Here is a 24,992-nt window from a genome sequence, read left to right on the forward strand (position 1 = left end):
TCCTTCCAGGGAGGCCCTGGGATGGGGGAAGATAAGTGAGAGCTGGGGCCCCAGGAAGGCCAGCCTTTGGAAGGGCAGAGTGTCAAATATGCCAGACAACCCCAACACCCCCCTCCACCGATCACGTGGTCCTTCTTCTCAAAAGCCTCCATTTAGATGCCAGCCACCTGGGATGACACTCTCTGACCCACCAAGAAAATCCATCAGTGTTTTCTCAAGGAAAAGCTATTAAGAAAAAGAAATCCTATATCAACTCCCTTTAATGAAAATATCCCTTTCAGTAGCTTTATCAACTTTCAGCAAACATTCATGACCAAGATAAGAAGCCTTATTTTTTTTAATCAGTATTTTATAAAATGAATGGTCCAGTGCTGAAACAGTGCTGCTCAACATTTTATAAAATCCTTACACCATAATGTCAAGAAGCTTTAAAATCAATTCTTTAATGAACAATGAGTCATATTACCATTAGTAATTCCTAATTAAATACAGTCAAGATAAAGTAAAAATTGGAAGACCATATTCTAGGACAGCAGGCAACACCCCTTAATTTCCAAAAGCCTATTCCATGTATTCTGAAACCGATGCTCACAGCATAAGCCATGAACTGAGAAACTGTATGAACTGTAAGAGTATTTAACTAATTCAATTGTACACTCACATAATAAGGAATGGTTGTGTCTACCTACTTTATTCCTAGCCCACCTATGGTATACTCCCATTTAGCCTTCCCCCACTCCAAAAAGGTACAAATGAAACTGTATAACAAACAGCCACTGGAAATCTCTGATATAAAAATCAGTCTCAAAAGTCAGTGAGTCTTCAGACACACGCAACAAACTTATGGTCACCAAAAGGGAAAGATGGGAGGAGGGATAAATTAGTAGCTTTGGATTAACATATACACCCAACTATATATATAGAGATAGATAGATCTAACAAGGACCTACTGTATAGCGTAGGGAACTATACTCAATATCTTATAATAACCTATGATGGAAAAAAATCTGGAAAAGGATTTATACATATACATGTATACAGAGAGCTGTGTGTAGAACTGATTGCTTTGCTGTACACCTGAAACTAACATTGCAAACCAATGATACTTCAATAAAAAATAAATACATAAAAATTTTTTAAATGTCAATGTGAGTCAATTAAAGAACAGGTTGTGAGACCCCATTACCTAGACTTTAAAAAATCTTCACCTTCCATGGGAACTAGAGAATTTAGACAAAAAACAAAGACCCCTATTTCTTTCTCCCAGCTTTAAGTATCCACAAATGAATACTGAAATTAAGAAAATTAATAGGAAGTAGTCAAAAGACGCTTGAGAGTTCCTAGGACTACAAGATCAAACCAATCAATCCTAAAGGAAATCAACCCTGAATATTCACTGTTGCTGAAGCTGAAGCTCCAATACTTTGGCCACTTGATTCGAAGAGCTGACTCATTGGAAAAGACCCTGATGCTGGGAGAGATCAAAGGCAAAAGGAGAAGGGGATGACAGAGAATGAGATGGCTGGATGGCATCACCGACTCAATGGACATGAATCTGAGCAAACTCTAGGAGACAGTGAAGGACAGGGGAGCCTGGTGTGTTGCAGTCCAAGGGGTCGCAAAGAGCCAGATGTGACTTAGCAACTGAACAACAACAAGGCAAAAACACTACTTGAAAACATCTTAAAGTTAGAAACACAGACAAAGTCTGAGGAAATGGAACTATGCTGTCAATGCAAGATTCCGGATGGTGTAAGTGTGTTTCACAGAGTTGTGGATCCATCACCCCACAATGAAACCCCACGTATATTACGGTCTCTCCTCTTTTCCCAACCTCGTCCTCCACCCTAGAAACCACTAGTCTATCTTTTGTCCCAATGGATTTGCCTCTTTTGGATGCTTCATATAAATGCAATCATACATGAGACCTGTTATGGCTTTTCTCTTAGCACAATGTGTTCAAGGTTAATCCATGCTTTAGTACTACATTCCTCTTTGTGGCCAAATGACATTCCACTATATGGACATACCACGTTCTATTTATTCATTTGTCAGTTGACAGACACCTGGGTTGTCTCCCCTTTGGGCCACTCTGATGAATCTGCTATGAACATCTGCACCCAGTTTTGTGTGGATGTGTGATTTCCTTTCTCTTGGGTATATACACCTCGAATGGCTGGATCATGTGTAACTCTACATTTAACCTTTTAAGAGACTGCCCAACTGTTTTTCAAAGCAGCCACACCACTTTTCATTCCCGCCAGCAATGTAGGAGGGGTCCCATTTCCTCCCATTCTCGCCCGCACTTGCTACTGTCTTTTTGATTAGCACTATCATAGTGGGTGAAGCAGTAACTCACGTGTGCTGCTCTGCATCTCAAACCAAACCCCCTCATCCTTGAATTTTGGCCTCAGGTGTTCTTCCAAGCTACACATTTAAGTAAAAAATAGGTCCCAATGGCCATTCTTAAAACCCAAAATAAAGTCAGGATAATCTAACACTTTTAATAAGTGTCACTTCTGCACAATACAGGCACCATTATTTTACCCCCAACCTTATGAAACGACAATAACACCCAACAGCTAGGCCTTTCTGAATAAAGATCTCAGGCTAAGTCCAAGTGCTAAGGTTTCAGGGTGACACAACACACAACAAAGTTTTAGCCCCAGCTTTTAGGAGAGAGCCCTGGCCTGGAATTCAGTTACACACACACACAGTCCTGGCAAACCTGACCCATCGCCTCCCTTCTCTGCACCTGAGCACGCGCTTCGGAGCCACTCACAGAACCACATCCTCTGAAGTCCCTCTCAGGGATAAAGTTGTCGAAGCCTGAAAGTTTAATGAAACTTGCAAACATGCCAACTTCCGTGCCTAAAAGATTTAGCTTTGCACAGCACAAACACTTTGAGCTCAGCAGCCAGACAGGCTGGGTTCTATGTCCAGCTCTGCCACTTGGTAGCTAAATGGCCACAAGTCCTTTAACATCTATCTTCCTATGTCAGTTTCCTCATGTGAAGGTAAGACTGCCTTCTTCAAGAGGTGATGAGGCTTCATAAAGCTAGTGTAACTAAAGCATCCAACAGAGCAGCCGGCAAAGAGCGGACATCTAAACCTTAGTGTCCATCCGTCTTCCCGCTAACTCTAGGCAAAGTTTCCCAGCAAAGAAAGCCTTCTTAACAAATGCCTTGGGCATTGAGAGCTGAATGCAAGTTCTTGTGATGGGAAGGATCCATTATAAAGCACTCTGCCACATTACAGTCGGCAAATTGCTAAGGAGAGCTTAAAACAGGCTTAAATTGTCTTTAAAAAAAATTGGCTTAAAACGGGATGGGGGAGTTCTTGGGAGGGCACTCAGGGATGAAGAGAGAGAAGAAAGCTTATTTTCGCCAGGACAGAAGCCTACAAGCATCCTCCAGGCTCACAGACAGCCTGCACACAGAACCAATGCAAAGGACAGAAGGATGAAAGGTATATTCCCACACCCCAGTGGGAAACGCGGGTATAGACTGCCGGGCTTGAGTGGGGAGGGGCGGGGATGGGGCTGGCGGCCGCAGGGACACTGGTGGGGGCTCGCTTGGCTCCTGCGGAGGTTTCAGAGGAAGCCAAGCCCCCTCCTATCTGGGAATTAATGAATTGCTCCGACTGGGCCGCCCTCTCCTACCTGATCTGGTTGTCGCAGAATTTGTTGAGATGCGGTTGGTTGAGGTAAATGGTGCGGGCTGGTACGTCCAGCTGGTCTCCAACAGACGTGGCCCGGGACATCTCATCGTCTGCCTTCTTGTAGCCCGGGGGAGGACGGACAGGTCCTGCGGAGAAGAGGCGCGGGCAGAACGCAAAACACAAAGAAGTCACGCAGGGTAGCGGCGGCAGCACCGGCGGGCGGGGACTAGCTGGAAGGATGCTCCGGGCGTCGCGCCACCCAGTCCCTCTGCTGCCCTGGAGACGGGCGCCAGCCCCGCCCCGCCCGCTGGTCCCCAGGCGGAGGAGCCTCTCCGCGGGTGGGAACCTCGGCCCCGCCCCCACTCGTCCCTCCCCCCGCTCCCTCCCCCTTCCCTCCTCCTTCCATCCCCTCCCCAAACCTGCAGCCCCTGCGCCAGACCCGCAGGCTCCGCGGGGATGGTGAAGGGCGCACGGATGGGGGCAGGGCCCCCGCGGACTGCGGGGATGTGTGGAGCAGAGACCAGAGCCTCCCGTCCCCCGGGCGAGCTCCCCCTCCAGGCCCAGAGACCGAATTCTGGAGCTAGGCTTTCTGGCTCCTTTGTGCTTGGGAAGCGCGAGAGGACTGCAAGGGGGTGTGCCCTGCACTCGGCCCCAGGAGAAGGGGCTGAGGAAGACACCTCGGTGCTCCAAGATGAAATTCCCAAACCTCGATGTAGAGCCCTGCCCGCCCCCTACTCCCCGGCTTAGCCTGCACAGACCAGCAGATGCCCCTGGCCACCAGACCGCAGAGCACTGCCCATCCCAGCTCACGGGTACATGCGAGCCTGCACCCTGAGCCTGCATCCCGAGTCTCTGTGGTTAAGACCCAAGCCCGTCTGTCTCCTTAGGAGGCGATTTCAGCCATACAGCTGACCCTCTCTTGGGCTAAAACTCCCCACTCACCTTCACTTGAGGAGGGGTCAGCAAGGGGAATGATGACATAACCATTACTGAAACCACTTCCCCGGGCTCACCACGCTCCGGCAAACACACACACACACCTGCAACCACATGGCAGGCTCCCTCCCTAGACAGGGCAACCCAGCTTGAGACTTCAGGGAGGAGGCCCTGAAGTCCAGGCTCACAGAAAAATAAGTGCCCTGCAGGTGACGGAGGCCTCTCTCCATTTCCTTAAATCCCATCTGCTCAAGTACCTGCCGCATGTCCCACCTATAAAGGAAACAGGTGTCGCAGAACTTAGGTAACAGGTATCCACTCCAGACACGGCCACTTCATGCTCAGAAACGTTTTGAAGTAGACAGTTTGAGCCATGTAAATTTATCACCTTTTTAAGTGATTAGAATCCTGTTATGATCTGCATCCTAAGATGGGGACACCCCCGTGTAACTCTCACTGGCTATTGAGAGTTGACATGCTGTCATGGGACGTGCTCACAACCAGGTCCCTAGTCACAAGCTGGGTGTAGGACCCCCCATTCTCAGATCACCCCCTCTAGCCCTCATTCTCTGGCGTCCCTCTGCTCTGCCGCCTGCTTGTCCACAGGGGGCAGCAGAGAGCAGCAGGACCTTCAAGACCGGGTGGACCTCGGAGGAGGCTGGTTTTAAATCTTTTGCTGAGTTAAGGCCGACACAGGATATTTTTGAAACCAGCCTATACAAAAGTGCTGCTTTCCTCTCTGCCCACTCACCCCACTTTGTTCTCTTCCACAGCCGGTATCATCATTACCTGACATTATTTATTTATGGTCTGTCTCCCCAAGGCCAAGAGCAGAAGCTCCAGGGCAGCAGAGGTGTGTTTTGTCCAGTACAGGGACCTGGCACCCAGAACAGTGCCTGATACATAATGGGCACTTGTATTTGCTGGTTGAGTAAGTCATGTAAAGGGTCACTTTCAATTCTCCAGGCAGGGACACGGTGATGGGCATCAAGGGCACAAACCCCACACCCTACTGTGGGCAGAGCAGCTCAGCTCCAGGTGGTCTTCATTCATTGGCTTTCAACTCTGGCTGCACATGATCACCAAGAAAGCTCTCACAATTAGCCAGTTCCTGGGTCCAACCCACACCAATTGTGCCTCTTGTTTTTAAAGCTTCTTAAAGTGATATGAATGGGTAGCCATGGTTGAAAATCCATGGTGAGATGCAGGAGAGAACACAAAAACAAAAAAGCTGGCTCCTGCTCTCAAAAGTGTTAACCAGCATAACCCTGGTTACCAGTGACTAGGACCAAGTGACTAAGAGGGGACCTGAAGGTGCCAGCGGGGTCAGAGGTCAGCGGCCACTTTGTGCCAAGGGTGGAGAGCTGGTCAGAACAGTGTGAGGGCAGGTCTCAGAGCCTTAACCTCTGGTTCAGGTTTATAGTAGGAAAAAGGAGGACAATCTGGGTGTGGACAAGAAGACCTCAGACAGAGGCCCCGTAGACAGAGCACATTGGGGGGGCAACTGAGAATGATAAAAACCAGTGCTGAGCGTTCAAACTGGGAAATAGTAGAAAGGAAACTCAGAAAAATAGTCAGTGGCCAGACTGTGGATGATTTTAACGGCAGGGGAAGAAATCTGAACTTCATTCTGAAGGTCAGATGAACCACAGAAGGTTTCTAAGCAGGAGACAAGCGTACCCAGCAGTGACTCACAAGACAAGCACAGGAAGAGACGAGGCAGAAAATGAACTCCACCATCTACGAGTGAAAGTGAAAGGCGCTCAGTCGTGTCCGACTCTTTGTGACTCCCTGGACTACACAGTCCGTGGAATTCTCCAGGCCAGAATACTGGAGTGGGTAGCCTTTCCCTTCTCCAGGGGATCTTCCCAACCCAGGGATCAAACCCAGGTCTCCCGCATTGCAGGCAGATGCTTTACCAGCTGAGCCACCAGGGAAGCCCAAGAATACTGGAGTGGGTAGCCTGTCCCTTCTCCAGCAGATCTTCCCGATGCAGGAATTGAACCAGGGTCTCCTGTATTGTGGGCAGATTCTTTACCAGCTGAGCTACTGGGGAAGCCCAACCATCTAGAAGAAAAATGATAAAAGCATCTATTACATGGAGAAGGGGAAAACAATGGACATGAGAAACATCTCAAAAGAAAATTCTGCGTGACTTCTTTTGGACAAAATGTGTGGACCAGAAAGAAGAAGAAATATTGGATAACTGAGGTGTGAAGAGAAGACTGAGGCAAAAAAAAAAAAAAAAAAATCCCTGATAGAAATAAGAATGGAAACATGTTTTCCCTAATAAGTATTTCAATGTTGGATCATAAATATTCGGGTGAAAAATTACTGACACAATTGGTGGAAACAACATGAAGTGAATGATTTCCCAAGTACGTGTCATCTATCAGGCCAGCTCACCTTTCTATACAACCACGGGGCCAAATCTGGAATTTTAAGTAGAAATACTATCCCTACCTTCTCATCCCACCTCCAGGACTCAGATAACCTTCTAGCTCAGGGGCTGCATCGTGACCCAATCCTGCTTTGGAGAAAGACATTAATATTTTGAAAATAACTAACATGATTTGTTGAAAGTGTCTTGCCTAAGGAGAATGCTGTACCATATATAGCAAAGCACATTATGACCAAGGTTTCAAATTCAGACTCATGAGATGAATTCTGAGTTAATGCGCTAGGAAAATACCACCATATAAAATCAAAGTGTATGTTTACAACTCCCCCATGTACATAAGCCTGGTGTCAGCAGGAACTCAGGAAACATCTACTGAGAAAGAAGCCAAAGTAAAAGGAAAGAACAGACTCAAATGAGCCCAAAGGAAGCCAGACTGGACAGTGGACTGCCAAGGCCATGAGGGCAGGGGCTCTCTCTAGTTCACGGCTCTACCCCTGTCCTCCTATCAACTGGATACACAAAGCGCTACGCAGTTATGTGGTCCGAGTTGACCCAGTAAGAGTCTGTCTCCTGGGAACTTTGACGTGGGACCCAGGGAGATGATTTGTTTTTCTGTTAATCTGTCTTATGTCAATTTGATTATTAGATCAACTGGAGAACCTCCAAGGACAGAAGGAACATTTTTCTGCCTTTTCATGTGCAAAGTTTTACTATCACACAGAAGGAAAACTTGGAAAAAACTCTTGCCTTCCTAAGTCAGAAGCCTATTAAAGTGATAAGCCTTTTGGCAGCACTGCCCCCAGCTCCGTGGGAAGTGTCAAGCCTAGGCCACTGTCACAGACTGAAGAATTCAACTGGTCTTAGTCCTGGCTTCCCAGGTGAGAGCCTCTGGCCCCCTGGAATCTCCCAAGTGATAGGAGTATCTGTTGTTCATGTTGGAACCTTCTGAGCACACCTGAGTTTATGCCAATGGGGTGACTCCTGTGGACCCTGGAAAGTCTTAGGATGGGGGCTGACCTGCCAGGGACACCGTGTGATTGGAGGGCTGGGGATTGAGCCAGTTGACATCAACCTGACCTCCTGAATGGGAGTGCAGGGGGGAGACATGAGGGCTGGAGACCTATGTACAGGAGTCCCATAAAAATATGAGGCCCCAAAAGCAGCCAGGAAATTGCAGCTTATGTAACATCCTGAGCTAAGGGGGCAGGAGGGTGTCAGGATACGAAGGAAGACCTTTCACGGGAGGCAGAGGACGTGTTTGGAAAACAAAAGTTGCCCTGCACCCTGTTATGCAGGGCAGTTTCTCAGGTAGAAAGTTATCTCTAATGAAAGTTCAGTCATGTGGCCAATTAAAAATACCTGTGTAATGAATAGGGTTCCCTGGCTCAGTGGTAAAGAATCTCCCTGCAGTGCAGGAGACCTGGGTTCAATCTCTAGGTCTGGAGGAGCCCCTGAAGAAGGAAATGGCAACCCACTCCAGTATTCTTGTCTGGAGAATTCCAGTTTCTTTCTTCATGAAACCCCAATAAAACTACAAACACCAAAGCTCAGGCGATGTGTCTGGAGAAAGCTTCCCACAGGGAACCTCCCAAGCCTCACCCTGTCTCTTTAGGCTAGTCCTGATGTGTACCCTGTCTGATAAAACTATAATCATAAGGAGATCAAACCAGTCAATCCTAAAGGAAGTCAACCCTGAATACTCATTGGAAGGACTGATGCTGAAGCCGAAGCTCCAATACTTTGGTCACCTGGGTCTCCCATATTTTTATGGGACTCCTGTATATAGGTCAGCAAAGAGCTGACTCATTGGAAAAGACCCTAATGCTGGGAAAGATTGAAGACAAAAGGAGAAGGGGGTGACAGAGAATGAGATGGTTGGATGGCATCACCGACTCAATGGACATGAATTTAAGCAAACTCCAAGAGATAGTGCAGAGAAGGCAATGGCACCCCACTCCAGTATACTTGCCTGGAAAATCCCATGGACGGAGGAGCCTGGTAGGCTGCAGTCCATGGGGTCGCTAGGAGTCGGACACAACTGAGCGACTTCACTTTCACTTTTCACTTTCATGCATTGGAGAAGGAAATGGCAACCCACTCCAGTGTTCTTGCCTAGAGAATCCCAGGGATGGGGGAGTCTGGTGGGCTGCCGTCTCTGGGGTCTCACAGAGTCAGACACGACTGGAGCGACTTAGCAGACTTAGCAGCCAAGAGATAGTGAAGGACAGGGAAGCCTGGCATGCTGCAGTCCATGGGATCACAAAGAGTTGAACTCGACTTAATGACTGAACAACCAGTAACACTCTTTCCTGAGTGCTCTGAGTTGTTCTAGTTTATTATTGAAACCACAAGGTCAATGGGAACCCTGAATTTGTAGCCGTTTCTCATAAGTGCAGGTGCTCTAGGAACCCCAGACCTTGCAGCTGTCTGACTGAGGACAGACATAAAGAATTGTGTCCCTAACCTGTACAGCTTGACCAACTCCTGGCAGTTAGTGTTTGAATCTCATTGCAGACACCACTCTGAATTCTAGGATGACAGAGTCAAAAGGGAAACTTCACCAATCACAGAAATGTATTAGGCAGGTCCAATGAAAGCACGGTTAAAAGCCAGACCTGCAGACACTTGGACCCAATTCTCCTTCCACTGGGCCTGCCTGCCCCATGGGCTCAGCACCCCTGAGCCCTGGTTTCTTCAGCCACGAAACAATACACAAATCAAGGGCTGGCAAACTTCTGCAAAAGGGGCTACATGTGGCCTCAGTCCCTTTTTTTAAACAACAAAGTCTAAAAAATGCATGAACCATTCTAGCCCCTCTTCAGACCAGATTTTGCTGACTCATATAAACCAAGTCCTTTCACAGTTAAACTGACTATATCCCAACCCCCATCTCAAGGAAAGTTAGATTAAATTTCTCCTTTATCAAAAAGACAGGACATCAAGTTCCTGGCAACACAGGTGCTTGGGCTTTGGCTGCATGAGTTAAAAGTTGGCTGGATAAACAAGGTCCTTGCTCAGTCGTGTCCGACTCTGCATGGAATTCTCCAGGCCAGAATACTGGAGTGGGTAGCCTTTCCCTTCTCCAGGGGATCTTCCCAACCCAGGGGTCAAACCCAGGTCTCCCACATTGCAGGGGGATGCTTTACCAGGTGAGCCACAAGGGAAGCCCTTAATGTACAACACAGGATATCAATATCTGTGATAAACCATAATGGAAAAGAATATGAAAATATATGTTTATATAACTGAAACACTTTGTAGAACATAAATTAATACAACACTGTAAATCAACTACATTTCAATAAAACATTCTGCTATTTTTGTATCTATTAAAATATTTTAAAAATTTTTTTAAGTTGGTTATGTCATTTTCCTAATTTTTATGTACCTGTAAAATATGTAAAGATGGGGGTTTTGCCTCCAGAAAGATTTCCAAGAAAAGACTGCAGTCATCACAGAGCTATGCAGTACGAGGTATATGAATGTGTGCATGCACACAAACACACACACACACATACACACTCTTCTTCCCAAGGAGTTTCAAGTTCAACTCCAGCATCTACCCACATTAACAAAGATGTTTCTAAACCTTCAAGACAGACACGGAGCAGTCTGGTAGGCAAGGAGGCACTGGGGCTGTTAGCTCTCCTAATAAAATCAACATAATGAAAACACTGCACAAATGGAAAATGTGCCCCTTCTCACCTTGACAGACACACTTCAGAGGTCTTTTCTAGACCCCATCTTGTGCAAACCACATCTCCCCAAACACAGCATCTGTGATCCACTTCCACCCAAGATTTCAGAGGAAATACACCAACAGGTCAGGGTCTCTCATGGCTGCAAATGCCTATTAGTTTCTCTTTTCAGGGAAAGAAAAGATGGGGAGGAAAGTATGAGCCATGGACTATTTACGATTTAAGAGGTTGTGGGCCACCATTTCACCCAGAGTCATGGGGCATCTCCCAGACAGAGGCGTGTTGCCAGGTGGTAGGAAAAGGAAAGGCACACAGCCTTAGGCAGAGACTTAGATTTAACAGAGGCAACAGAAAGAACCAATAACCTGGGAATTCAGAAGACAAACGTGACTGCCAGGCTCATGCGGGCCAAAAAACCAGAACAATTCATTAAGGAAGAGTTTGCACTCAGCTACTAAGAATGGCTATGATCTGGTTGTGCAGACAGAGTGCAGAGCCTTCCAGGAATGGTATCACACGAGCAGAGACACAAGCCAGTGATGCTTAATTCACAGCCTGACCGGCTCCAGCTGGTGGGTGAAAGGTGAGCCACGGTCACCCAAAGCCTAGCGTCCAGTAAGCACAGCTACACAGACTGGGCTGTTTCTTGAAGCCCGTTTTATACCTTGTGTGCTTAGCTGCTCAGCCGTGTCCAATTCTTTGTGACCCCATGGGCTGTATAGCCTGCCAGGCTCCTCTCTCCATGGGATTCTCCAGGTGAGAATACAGGAGTGGGTTGCCATGCCTTCCTCCAGGGGATCTTCCTGACTCAGGGATCGAACCCAGGTCTCCTGCTCTGCAGGCAGATTCTTTACTGTCTGAGCTACCCAGGGAGACAGACACATTAAAATCCGTCATGTAAATTAAAACAAGTATGCTTTTCATGGAATTCTGTTCAATGTTATGTGGCAGCCTGGATGGGAGGGAAAAGGGATATATGTATTTATATGGCTGAGTTGCTTTGCTGTCCACCGGAAACTATTACAACCTTGTGACTCAGCAATACCCCAATACATAATTAAAAATATAAAGTTTAAAAATAACAACAAAGACTATAATAAAGTGGTTAAGTAAAAGTGAAAAAAAACTATACTTTTAAGGAAATACATTTAATAACTAAAAACGAAGAAAAACTATGCTTCAAATATTCAATTCAGAGGTTTTTTTTCAACATGGACTGGATTGATTGAGACTTAAAATACAAGCCCAGTGAGTTTTCTGAAGCAAGTCCCCCCTTTTGCTGGCATGGACATTCTCCATCACTCCTGGGGCCTCAAAACTGGTCTGGAATTGCAGACAGACTTTAAACCCCACCACCGATTCAACATGCGTGAACACAGTCTCTGCTCAGTTAATCCTCGGAGAGGGCCAGTTTGAACTTGCAGTTTGCCTATTCTAGGTGTTTCAGGCTCCCCTGATGGCTAAGTGGTAGAGAATCTGCCTGCCAGTGCAGGAGATGGAGGTTTGATCTCTGGATGGGGAAGATCCCCTGGAGGAGGAAATGCCTACTTACTCCGGTATTCTTGCCTGGAGAGTCCCAGAGGAGAGGAGCCTGGCGGGCTACAGTCCAAGGAGTCGCTACGAGCTGGACATGACTGAGCAACTAAACATTCGAGACACACACACACACACAAGTGTTTTGAGATTCACAAGACCTTGACCCAAGGCACACAGGCTCGCTGCACATATTCTCCAGCACCCTGGTGACCCATCTCTCCCTTGGTCTTGGAGCTCCCCTCCCCTCAAAGCAGCCTTCTCCCCTCCTCAGCTCTGTCCCCCAGGGCACTGTCCCCTGCCTTTCCTCCCACCCGGTCTGCTCCTCTAGGCTTGGCTTTGCTGACACCCTCCCATCACAGCCCCTGACGACCGCCGTCTTCACCGCAAGCTTGGTTCTTCCCTGATGCTGCGTCCTTCCCTTCACTGCACCTAGGAAATTGGTTTGCTCATCCTCCGACTTCCAGCATTAGCTGTAAGCTCCACGAGCAGGGGCCCTGCTCATGTCAGTCGCCTCCATGTCCCCAGTGAAGGGACACAGAAGGCGCTCAATAAATGTGTCCAACGAACAAAGAGAATGTGGCCACAACAATCCTGTATTAAGTGGACAGAGAAAAATGTAGATTGAATTCAAGGAGTTGCAAACTGGACCCTAAGGTACCACCCAAAAGGGACCTGGGGGAGAAAAGGCAATATCCGGTTCTGTTTGGAACTTAGTCCAATTTTATAATTTTAAAAATTCATGTAAGTGGTGTTAACTGTCTTGAAGAAAGATGTTCTGGCTGCCAGAATTTCACCCTCCTCCTCTCACCTTCAGATGGCATGGGAGTGGGGGGGAGGGGGCAGGGCGTGGGCGTGGGAAGAGCCCAGATCCTTGGGTGCCTTCTGTCTTCACTGGTCTATAGGGTGATATCCCGGGCCCCTGCTGGGATCTGTGGCTACAGCTGGTGACAAGTCTGGCTTGGCTCCATCAGGGAGCATTCGTGTCCCCAGGAGGCTGCCCCTCACCTGGGCTCCCTCTGCCAAAACCGCCACTCCTGCCACTGTCTGAATCCAGGCTGCCCACATCAGCCATTCACCTGCAGCCGTGCAGGACCAGCCCCTGGTCGGCCAGAGGCTTTCTAGTCAGATCCCAGACCTCATCGACTGTCAGGCAGGCAATTCTAGAAAACAAAACCTAACAGCTCTCAGTTTTACCCTCATGTGTCGCCCACACCTCGGCTCCCCAATCGGGAAACCTTTCCCAGAGGAAAAAAATTCAGATGTCTCTTGTGCAATGTTTCCTCTCTCCCAAATCCTCTCCTTTCTATCCCAAGAAGATCAAACACAGAGGCGAGCTTCTGAGTGCCCGGCCCTGACACCATCCTTCTGGATTCCAAACAACCCTTTAAAAACCTACTGAGGCATCTCTTCTTCAAGCTAGAAAATGCTGAGTCAAGACTCCCAACATCTGTTGTAAATATGACAAGAGGGTGAGAAACCGACCTACAAAGACTCCTCATAACCAAAATCCATGCTTCTCTGTCCCCACTCTTCCTAAAAGGTAGGAGGTACAGCACCATGAGGTTTCTCCTGGAATTTCTCATCTTCCCAGGCCGTCAGTGCTCTGAATGCCTACAAGTCAGATGCCACGTTCAAGAGAATGGCACATGCGTGTGCATCAGCCACCACCCAGTGTCACATGCAAATCAGCCTGTTAGGGTCCCATGACCCGTGGTGACAAGCAAAGCTAACACTGTACTTTTCATCCACAATCTTAACGTAACCTCAAAAATGATGCACAGAGTCAAAGAAACCAACACGGAGGCCAGCTCGTCCATCTTCATGGCCAGCTCATCACGTACGAAAGATAAGTCTTCCCCAGTGTGATGGCTCCTCACGACTTTCCTACTGATGTGACATTTTGTGTATCACGTTTCTTCTCAGACGGAGAAGTGAGAAAGTCTCAAATATGGGAAATTGTTAAAAAGGCAGTGCAGCGCCAAGGAGACCCAGACATCTGGAGCTCGAGCCCCTCTGCCAACTCGGTGTAGCCACGTCTGTTGTCTCCGTCAGGTCACGAGGGCATAGATATGAGGTTATGATAAGAAGCACCTCTATCTTCTGTCGAGCCTTGTCTAAGCATTTTATCTATGTTAACCCTTACGATCCCTGTAACAATCACAGGGTAAGCATACTCAACCTGGGAGGAAACAGAAAATGGGGTAAAGAGTAACTCCCAGGTGGCACAGTGGTAAAGAACCCGCCTGCCAGTGCAGGAGACACAGGAGACGCAGGTTCAATCCCTGGGTCAGGAGGATCCCCTGGAGGAGGAAATGGCAACCCACTCCAGCATTCTTGCCTGGAGAATCCCAATGACAGAGGAACCTGGCGGGCTACAGTCTGAGGGGTCACAAAGAGTTGGACACGACTGAGTGTGCGCACGCACACACACATACACACACTGAAGTAAAACTCTGCAACTAGCTCAATGCCTACAGGTTGAATTTTTTCTCTGCAGTTCGACACACGCAGCTCCTAGGTCTTTGTTCACTCTGATAACTCTCCCCATCCTTCAAACCTCCTCCTCGGAAGCAGCTCCTCTCAGACCCACCTGCAGAGGGGAAGCAAGGCACCTCTTACACACACCTGCGCCCCTCCCCCATCTCATCCAAGTCTCCTGTCAGTGCTTGGTCTATACACACACATATTCCACCCTGGTGTCACGCAGGCACTGGCCACCAAGAAATCGGTTCCAACCCCAGGTGAGGCCACAGACAGGGGGCAGCAGACACAGAGGGCCCAGCACACCTTCCCCTGCTCACACCTGGGTGAGTCACACTTGTCAACAGGAATGCGTGTTTCATGTCAATGCCTATCGTGGAAACATGCCGGCATCTTGGCCTATTCATGCATTCTCAGTCGCTAAGTCGTGTCCAACTCTGTGCAACCCCATGGACTGTAGCCCACCAGACTCCTCTGTCCCCGGAATTCTCCTGGCAAGAATACTGGAGTGGGTTGCCATTCCCTCCTCCAGGAGGGATCTTCCCAACCCAGGGATGGAAATTGCGTCTCCTATGTTTCCTGCATTGCAGGCAGATTCTTTACCCACTGAGCCACCTGGGAAGCCCCTAAGGAACTTTCAATTTGAAAGACAAATTTGCATTCTGTTTTGAATTTTACCATCATCCTCTAAGAATAACTTTAAGACAGTTTTGAAACAAAATTATATTAATAGTTTCACAGTCAAAAGTCAGTGCTCTAAACTTAATTATGTTTTATGTGAAAGTCACTCAGTTGTGACTGACTCTTTGTGAACCCATGGACTGTAGCCCACCAGGCTCCTCTGTCCATGGAATTCTCCAGGCAAGAATACTGGAGGGGCCATTCCCTTCTCCAGGGGATCTTCCTAACCCAGGGATTGAACCCAGGTCTCCTGCATTACAGGCAGATTCTTTACCCTCTGACCCACCAGGCAAGTTCAATTATGTTTTATAGCAAGATAAAAATTATTAAAGCCAATCCCTCCAAAAGAGTTCCTTGAGGGATACATAAGATGTAACTACCTGAAATGCACAGCTCATCATCAGCAGTGCCTCACTCTAGTTCAAGTGTTGAAAAGTGAAAGTCTTAGTCACTCAGTCAAGTCTGACTCTTTGGACCCCAAGGACTATAGTGCACCAGGCTCCTCTGTCCATGGAATTCTCCAGGCAAGAATACTGGAGTGAATAGCCATTCCCTTCTCCAGGGGACCTTCCCGACTCAGGGATCAAACCCAGATCTTCTGCATTGCAGGCAGGTTCTTTACCATCTGAGCCAGGGTAACATGGTTCCCAATTCAGTTCTCTCCTATCCTGTTGCTACGGGTGACAGCTGTCAAGCGCCCACTCCCTAAGGGTGAAATTGCAGCCTCACCGTAAATACAAAGCTGCTGAAGCCTGTGGAAAGCTTCCCACCTGAGCCGACACTATTAATGCAATGATCTCACCACAGCCAGACACCAGATGTTACAAGGAACTCAAGTCTGTCTAACCCAACGTCATAATCCTACCTCCAGGCCTCATAACAAATCTCTTAATCTCCCTGACCCCAAACACTGATAGGCCCTCCCTACAGGTGTTAGAGTTAACAAAGACAAATTTTACAAGCACAGGGCTTTTTTATTAATGATTCCATGAACCCCTATGTCTGTAATTGTCAAATAAAAGAGTTCCAACACCATAAGAGGAGAAGGAAACGGCAACCCACTCCAGTATTCTTGCATGAATACTGAATGTTCAGAATCCCATGAACAGAGGAGCCTGGTGGGCCTGATCTGACCTGACAAAGTCAGACACAACTGAGTGACTAAGCACAGCACCATAAGAACACTTAAGTGTCTAAATACCAGCTACCAGAATTCCTCACGGAGAAGGCAACGGCACCCCACTCCAGTACACTTGCCTGGAAAATCCCATGGATGGAGGAGCCTGGTGGGCTGCAGTCCATGGGGTCGCTGGGAGTCGGACACGACTGAGGGACTTCACTTTCTCTTTTCACTTTCATGCATTGGAGAAGGAAATGGCAACCCACTCCAGTGTTCTTGCCTGGAGAATCCCAGGGATGGGGGAGCCTGGTGGGCTGCCGTCTATGGGGTCACACAGAGTCGGACACGACTGAAGTGACTTAGCATAGCATAGCGTAGAATTCCTCAACACATGCATCACTCTCTTTGTGTCAAGACTCATTTCTCCCAAGAATCTCTCTTGTTTACTTACTTTATATTCCAGACAGGAATTCCTCTCCCCCATCCAAGGGTGAGTTTCAGATGACAAGGGGATGTCTACTAGTCCTTCCAACCATATTGCTCCTGTACCTTATAACTCTAAACTAAGTCCCATATTTCCCTTGCACACAAAAGCGGTTCACTTGTATATTGCACTATCTGACCTGACAAACTCTTTTCCTACAGTGGAGTCATAGTTCATCCTGGAAAATATTTTCCAGGTTTAAGGTGGCCCTCAAATTTGTATCATGGTGACACAATGCATCACAGAAAAAATAAAAAACAAACCCTGTCATTACCTGAATCTCCTGGTATAAACCTCCTGGCTAGAGGACTGGTAAGCACAGTCATGAATTACCCAAAGACCAAAGACTATTCCATTATAGCAATACCCATTGTAAGTGTCTTACAATGCGTATTGAGGCAATAAGGAAGAACCTTGGTATGCTATTACAAGTTAATCACTACAGGGGTGTTGCCTATAAGTTTAAATTGCACACAATGGCCCATCTCTGGGAACCCTGCCTCCCTGTATTGAGCAGTTAGCTACAATACCTTTGTTTAGCTTGCAGGAAACATCCTGTGAAGGGTTGCAGGGAGGAAGAAATTAACACATCCGTTCACTCTGAGACTGACCCAGAAACAAGACTTTCCCCTTTTAGTATAAAAGAAGCCAGACAACATTCAGATGACAAAGCCTACAATAAATACATCTTACCATAAGCCAGAGAAAACATAGTACAAATTGAGGAACAAAGAAATATCTCAAACTTCTCATCAGAAACTATGCAAGTCTAAAAGAAAATGGAAAAATATCTTCAACGAGTTTAACTTAGAATTCTATACCAAGTAATAATGTCTTTCAAAAATGAAGGAGAACTCAAGACTTCGTTTTTTAAGAAAAGCAAAAGGCAACAGAATTTATGAACTACAAGAAAAGTTATAGGAAAATTTTTAGGCTGAAGGAAAAGAACATAGATAGAAACTTAGATCACACACAGACACACACACACACACACACACACACACAAAGGGATGCCTAAAACTGGAAATACATTAGGTAAGTGGGACATTTCTGTACAAATTTTTAATAGATAATATAAAAGTGTGTTGTGCAAATTATACTTGGAACTAAACTAATTTCCTAAAGAAAATCAATCCTGAATATTCATTAGAAGGACTGATGCTGACGCTCCAATATTTTGGCCACCTGATGAGAAGAGCCAACTTACTAGAAAAGCCCCTGATGCTGGGAAAGGTTGAGCAGAAGGAGAAGGGGACAACAGAGGACAAGATGGTTGGATGGCATCATTAACTCGATGGACATGAGTTTGAGCAAGCTCCGGGAGATGGTGAAGGACAGAGAAAACTGGCGAGCTGTGTAGTCCACAGGGTCGCAAAGAGTCGGACTTGACTGAGCGACTGAACAACTGCTGTAGCCACGCGTTCCGGGAAACAAACTCCCTCCGAAGGACAATGCAGATAGTGGAGTGCAGTTCGTTACACCAGTGGGCCCAAGTGGCCTAAGTCTCCTCTTAGCCAAGGACCCCGACCAGTTTTGTGGAAACCTTATATACCCTAAGTGTAGGTACCCAAACCCACCTCCCCAAACTCCCTGAAACGAGTCTGAACAAAGGAAAAAAGAAAGATACAATCAAAGTTAACCCCTGATTCATATGCCTTAAGCCTAGGTAGTTCAGTTCAGTTCAGTTCAGTTCAGTCGCTCAGTCATGTCCAACTCTTTGCGACCCCATGAATCACAGCGCGTAGTTAACAGTGGACAATTATCAATAGGCCTGTGGTCATCCCCAGTAAGCATAATAGAATGCATGACTACTCGGTTACACAGATAATTAGGGTATTCTTTTAGGCGATGGAGAGCCCTGGGGCTCTTCCTTCCGGGGGCCTGATTTTCCAGTTAGCATGTCGTTTCCAAAGATACTGGGCACATAGCTCAAAGTCCACAGACCGGCCCAAGATGGAGTCCTGCTTTTAAGACAGATCCTGTTTTGTTTCCTCCTTCACAACAACAAACTGAATAGTGCAAAGGATAGAAGCGGAGTAAATAAAAGATACCATATTAAGGTTCTTACATTACACATAAAATACTTTGTTATTTGATGGTTCAGTTCAGTTCAGTTGCTCATTCGTGTCAGACTCTTTGCGACCCCATGAATTGCAGCATACCAGGCCTCCCTGTCCATCACCAACTCCCAGAGTTCACCCAGACTCACGTCCATCGAGTTGGTGATGCCATCCAGCCATCTCATCCTCTGTCGTCCCTTTCTCCTCCTGCCCCCAATCCCTCCCAGCATCAGGGTCTTTTCCAATGAGTCAACTCTTCGCATGAGGTGGCCAAAGTATTGGAGTTTCAGCTTTAGCATCATTCCTTCCAAAGAAATCCCAGGGCTGATCTCCTTTCAAATGGACTGGTTGGATCTCCTTGCAGTCCAAGGGACTCTCAAGAATCTCCTCCAACACCACAGTTCAAAAGCATCAATTCTTCGGCTCTCAGCCTTCTTCACAGTCCAACTCTCACATCCATACATGACCACAGGAAAAACCATAGCCTTGACTAGACGAACCTTTGTTGGCAAAGTAATGTCTCTGCTTTTGAATATGCTATCTAGGTTGGTCATATCTTTCCTTCCAAGGAGTAAGCGTCTTTTAATTTCATGGCTGAAGTCACCATCTGCAGTGATTTTGGAGCCCAGAAAAATAAAGTCTGACACTGTTTCCACTGTTTCCCCATCTATTTCCCATGAAGTGATGGGACCGGATGCCATGATCTTCGTTTTCTGAATGTTGAGCTTTAAGCCAACTTTTTCACTCTCCACTTTCACTTTCATCAAGAGGCTTTTTAGTTCCTCTTCACTTTCTGCCATAAGGGTGGTGTCATCTGCATATCTGAGGTTATTGATATTTCTCCCAGCAATCTTGATTCCAGCTTGTGTTTCTTCCAGTCCAGCGTTTCTCATGATGTACTCTGCATAGAAGTTAAATAAGCAGGGTGACAATATACAGCCTTGATGTACTCCTTTTCCTATTTGGAACCAGTCTGTTGTTCCATGTCCAGTTCTAACTGTTGCTTCCTGACCTGCATACAAATTTCTCAAGAGGCAGATCAGGTGGTCTGGTATTCCTATCTCTTTTAGAATAAGTGACAAATGAAAAGATGTATATAGGAAATCCTGGAACAACCATCAAAAAATATCTAAAATACACAATTAATATTTTTTAAGTGATAAAAGAGGAAAGTAAGGAACAAAGAAGGGATTGGACAAATAAAAAACAAAGACAATTTAAACCCAACCACATTGATAACTATGTTAATTATAAATAGTCCAAGTACTCTATTAAACTTTCATACCGAATTAAAAAGATCGAACTATAGTCAATCTATAAGAAATCCATCTTAAATATAAAACAGATAGGATAAATGAAAAGAGATGCCAAGGAGGATAAGAAAAGGAGGCTGGAGTTTAACAGCACTGAAGGAGGAAACAGAACGGACTCTATCTTGAAAGCAGGATTCCATCTTGGGCCAGACTGTGGACTTTGAGCTATATGCCCAGTATCTATGGAAACAAAATACCAACTGGAAAACCAGGCCCCCGGAAGGAAGAGCCCCAGGGCTCTCCATCACCTAAAGGAATACCCTAATTATCTGTGTAACCGAATAGTCATACATTCTATTGTGCTTATTGGGGTATGACCACAAACCTATTGATAATTGTCCACTGTTAACTACCTAGGCTTAAGGCATATGAATCACGGGTTAACTTTGATTTTATCTTTCTTTTTCCTTTGTTCAGACTCCTTTCAGGGAATTTGGGGAGGTGGGTTTAGGTACCTATATAGTGAAGTGAAAGTGAAGTCATTCAGTCGTGTCCAACTCTTTGCGACCCCGTGGACTGTAGCCTACCACACTCCTCCATCCGTGGGATTTTCCAAGCAAGAGTACTGGAGTGGGGTCCCATTTCCTTTTCCAGAGCATCTTCCCAACCCAGGAATCTAACCCAGGTCTCCCGCATTGTAGGCAGACACTTAACTGTCTGAGCCACCAGGAAAGTCATTGGGATATATAAGGTTTTCACAAAAACTGGTCAGGGTCCTTGGCTAAGAGGATACTCTGCCTTGGCCCCGCCAGTGTAATGAACTGCACTCCACTATCTGCATTGTCCTTCTGAGGGAGTTTGTTTCCCGGAATGCATGGTTACAACAGCACCAGGCAAAAGGAGATTTTACAGCAATTTTACTGGGGTAAAAGGCATCTCTCAGAAAGACAAAGGACTCAACTCACCAAGAAGACTTAACACTAAATATTTACACCTCTATTCAAACCTACATGAACGAAAACTAACAGACTTATATGTAGAAACAGCCAAAGCCACAAGTATACATGGAGGCTTGAATATGTCTCAGCAGTTGATACATCAAGGAGAAAGAGAAGTCAATAGTGAAACAAGCAACCACACAGCAATCTGAATATCATTATAAGGCAACTTGACACAGCTGGCACTTCCAGAACACTCCACCCAACAGAAGCATATGGCGGACCATTCAACAAGGTAAACCACATTTATACTATAAAGTCTCAACTCCTTTAAAAGGGCTGAAATTATACAAAACATGTTCTCTGACCACAATTAGAAATCAATAATGAGAAGGTTTTTGAAAATTTCCAAATATTTGAAAATTAAAACACACTTCTCAACTGTAGGGCAAATGAAGAATGAAAAGGAAAATCAGGAAGTATGTCAAACTGAATAAAAATAAAACAAGAGAAAGACAAATATATGTGATTTCATTTATATGTGGAATCGAAAAAAGCAAATGAACAAACATAACAAAACAGAAACAGTTATATGTACAGAGAACAAACATGAGGTTGCCAGAGGGGAGGAAGGTGGAGGGAGCAGGGAAATATGTAGGAGAGATTAAAAGCTACAAACTTCCAGCATGACTCTTGGGGATGAAGTGTACAGCCCGGAGAACAGAGTCAATAATACTGCAATAGCTTTGTGCAGCCACAAACGGTGACTAGATTTATCATGATGAGCATTTTCAGATGCGCAGAAAAATCGAAGCACTATGTCATGCCTCTGAAACTAGCAATGCTGTAGGTCAATTATACTTCAATTTTTAAAAAAGAAAAAAGCTTATAATTGAAAGCTCACAAAGGAAAGGTGAGGGGGCAAACCAGGGAAGTTATGCTCAAGAGTATAAGCAGAGAGAGGACAAAGGTTTGAAGTCCAAGTTAATCTACCTGCTCTCAAATTATTATCCCCCTTTGCTGTGGCAAACAGAACATATTCTCTTTTAACATTAAGCAGAAACAGAGTTTTAAAAAAGTTCAGGCAGCATCAAGGTGGTGCGAATCATTCCTCTTTTCTCTCTCTGTTATTTACAACTAATCAGACATCCATGTGTGTGCTAGGTCATATGCAACTCTTTGTAACCCCATGGACTGTAGCCCACCAGGCTCCTCTGTCCATGGGATTTCTCCAGGAAAGAATACAGGAGTGGGTTGCCATTTCCTTTTCCAGGGCATCTTCCCAACCCAAAGATTGAAAACCACATTGGGGAGATGTCTCCTGCATTGGCAGGTTGAGTCTATGGCAGATTGAATCTTTGGCAGGTTAAGTCTTTACCACTGAGCTATCTGGGAAGCCCATGGATATCCGTAACTGGGAAAATAGTGCCTCAGCCATTTCTTTCCAAAACTAGTAATAAATCCACCATATGACCCAGCAATCTCACTACTAGGCATATGCTCTGAGAAAACCATAATTCAAAAAGACACCTGTACCCCAATGTTCACTGCAGCACTGTTTACAGTAGCCAGGACACGGAAGCAACCTAGATATCCATCAACAGATGAAAGGATAAAAAAGATGTGGCACAAATATACAATGGAATATTAGTCAGCCATAAAAAGGAACAGATATGAGTCAGTTCTAGTGAGGTGGATGAACCCTGAGTCTGCTATACAGAGTGAAGTCAGAAAGAGAAATACAAATGTCATTTATTAATGCATATATGTGGATCTAGAAAGTGGTACTGATGAATCTGTTTGCAGGGCATGAACAGAGATGCAGACACAGGGAACAGACTTGTGGACACAGAGCGGGAAGGAGAGGGTGGGACAAATTGGGAGAGAAGCACTGATCTCCATACACTTCCATGTGTAAAACCGATAGCTAGTGGGAAGTTGCTGGATAACACAGGAAGCTCAACCCGGTGCTCTGTGACAATCTAGAGGGGTGGGATGGCGTCGGGGGGTGGGAGGCTTAAGACGGAGGGAATCTGCATATGCTTATGGCTGACTCACATTATTGCGTGGCAGAATCTAACACAACATTGTAAAGCAATAATCCTCCAATATAAAATTTTTTTTTGAAAAAGCATCTCTGCTTAGTAGCCCAGGACACTGAGAGATGCACCAATCTGCGCCCCTGAGAGTGGTGGACTGGACCTCGGAAGAGGCCTCGGGGCACGGGGACTGGACATGGGGACATCGGGGGCAGAGGATGCTGTCCACCTGGTGGCAGATGAGCACAACCATTGGCAGAGGCGGCGGAGGGTGGAGGTGGTCCTGCCAGGACCGGCTGCTCTCTGAGGACGGGCCCCAGCGACCAGGGGAGGGAAAGGGACGGGAGGTGGTGGACTGGACGAAGAACCCTGAGGAGAGTGTCCCCTGCTGTCTGTCCCAGTAGGCAAGAGCACCACCACTGACCTCTGGGATCCCCCCGCCAGTCAAGGATTCCCTTACCAGGTGTGGGCGCACCCAAGGGCACAGATACACCTCACCCCACTCTGCCCCCACCCTTTGTTTCTCTGTGTCTGTTCTTAACGTGCCCACTCTCAACCTTACTGGTGAGTCAGCTCAGAGAAACCAAAAACTCGTGCTGTAACACCACCTCCGGGAAAACAAGAAGACTCCTAACTAGCAAACTGTTGAACTATTAGAATCAAAGTAAGTGAAGAATAGTCTAAATTAGGAAGGTATCCAAGACGTCAAGTGCGGCAGCAGGGGCACTTTCCACCAGGCACTATGAAAAATCATGATAGTACAGCATCACAAAAAAAGAAAGTGACAATTTTCCAGCAACTAAACCCAAAGACATGGAATATTGCGATCTAACTGAAAGAATTCACAACAGCTGTTAGGAAGAAATTCAATGAGCTACAGGAAAATTCAGAAATGCAGTTCAGTGAGCTCAAGAATAAAGTTAACAAGGAGTTCAATACTGACCAATGAAACAGAATAGGAAGCCCTGAATTAAATCACGGCATTTACAGTCAACTAACATTCAACAAGGGAGCCAAGAATACCCAATGGGGAAAGGACAGTCTCTGCAACAAAAGGTGCTGGGAAAATTAGAGAGACACATGCAGAACAATGAAACCAATAGAACCTGGCTGGTACCCTACTGTGGACCAGGAACCCTTCCAGACGTGAGAGCTACAGCAAAAACAAAACAGGCAGAAGGGTCTGCCCTCACTGTAAGGCATAGTTCGGGCCGAGGCAGAAAGAGGAAAGACAACCTCAACAGACGTAGGTTACCTTCATTCAGGTAAGGAGGGGAGACAGTCGGCCTAACGACCAGGCTGAGTGCGGAGAGGGATCAGGGAGGCTCCATATTTGTAGCGAGGCTTGTGGAAGCGATAAGGGAAACGTTAATCAGGCGGGATGTTTTGGGTATTTTTTAGTTGAGATGGCATTTGTAGTTGGGCAGGGGGTGATAAGTCTTCTGGGCAGGTGTAGGGGGTGGAAGGTTTCTGAACAGGGGGTGATAAGTTCCAAATAGATGCAACTGGCCTGGAGCATCAGGGCGGGACCTAAAGTTCTGTTTTGTTTTCTCCGGAGTTAGATGATTCAGCAAGGGCCTTTGAGACTGTTGTTTTCTTTTCTAGGCCCAAAAGACTCCTTCACTCACAATCTGGGGTAGGGGAGAGACAATAAATGAGTTATATAGTATTTTATAGGGAGAAATGTAAAATAGCAAAAAAATTT

The 24,992-nt window shown here is 46.3% G+C and overlaps 1 protein-coding gene across 4 annotated transcripts in view; it reads right to left on the bottom strand.

Moving 5' to 3' along the window:
- LOC113902374 (phospholipid-transporting ATPase IB) overlaps positions 1-24,992 on the bottom strand; it is a 495,526-nt gene that overhangs the window by 426,597 nt on the left and 43,937 nt on the right. For 3 of the 4 annotated variants that reach the window (XM_027557555.1, XM_027557554.1, XM_027557558.1), the window contains exon 2: positions 3,662-3,806. In XM_027557555.1, coding sequence (XP_027413356.1) covers positions 3,662-3,806 — 145 coding nt within the window. Of the gene's footprint in view, positions 1-3,661; positions 3,807-4,079; positions 4,153-24,992 lie in introns of those variants that run through there. The other variant, XM_027557559.1, reaches the window with a different exon arrangement.

Source organism: Bos indicus x Bos taurus, chromosome 12, assembly GCF_003369695.1.
Source record: "Bos indicus x Bos taurus breed Angus x Brahman F1 hybrid chromosome 12, Bos_hybrid_MaternalHap_v2.0, whole genome shotgun sequence".
Lineage (NCBI taxonomy): Eukaryota > Metazoa > Chordata > Mammalia > Artiodactyla > Bovidae > Bos > Bos indicus x Bos taurus.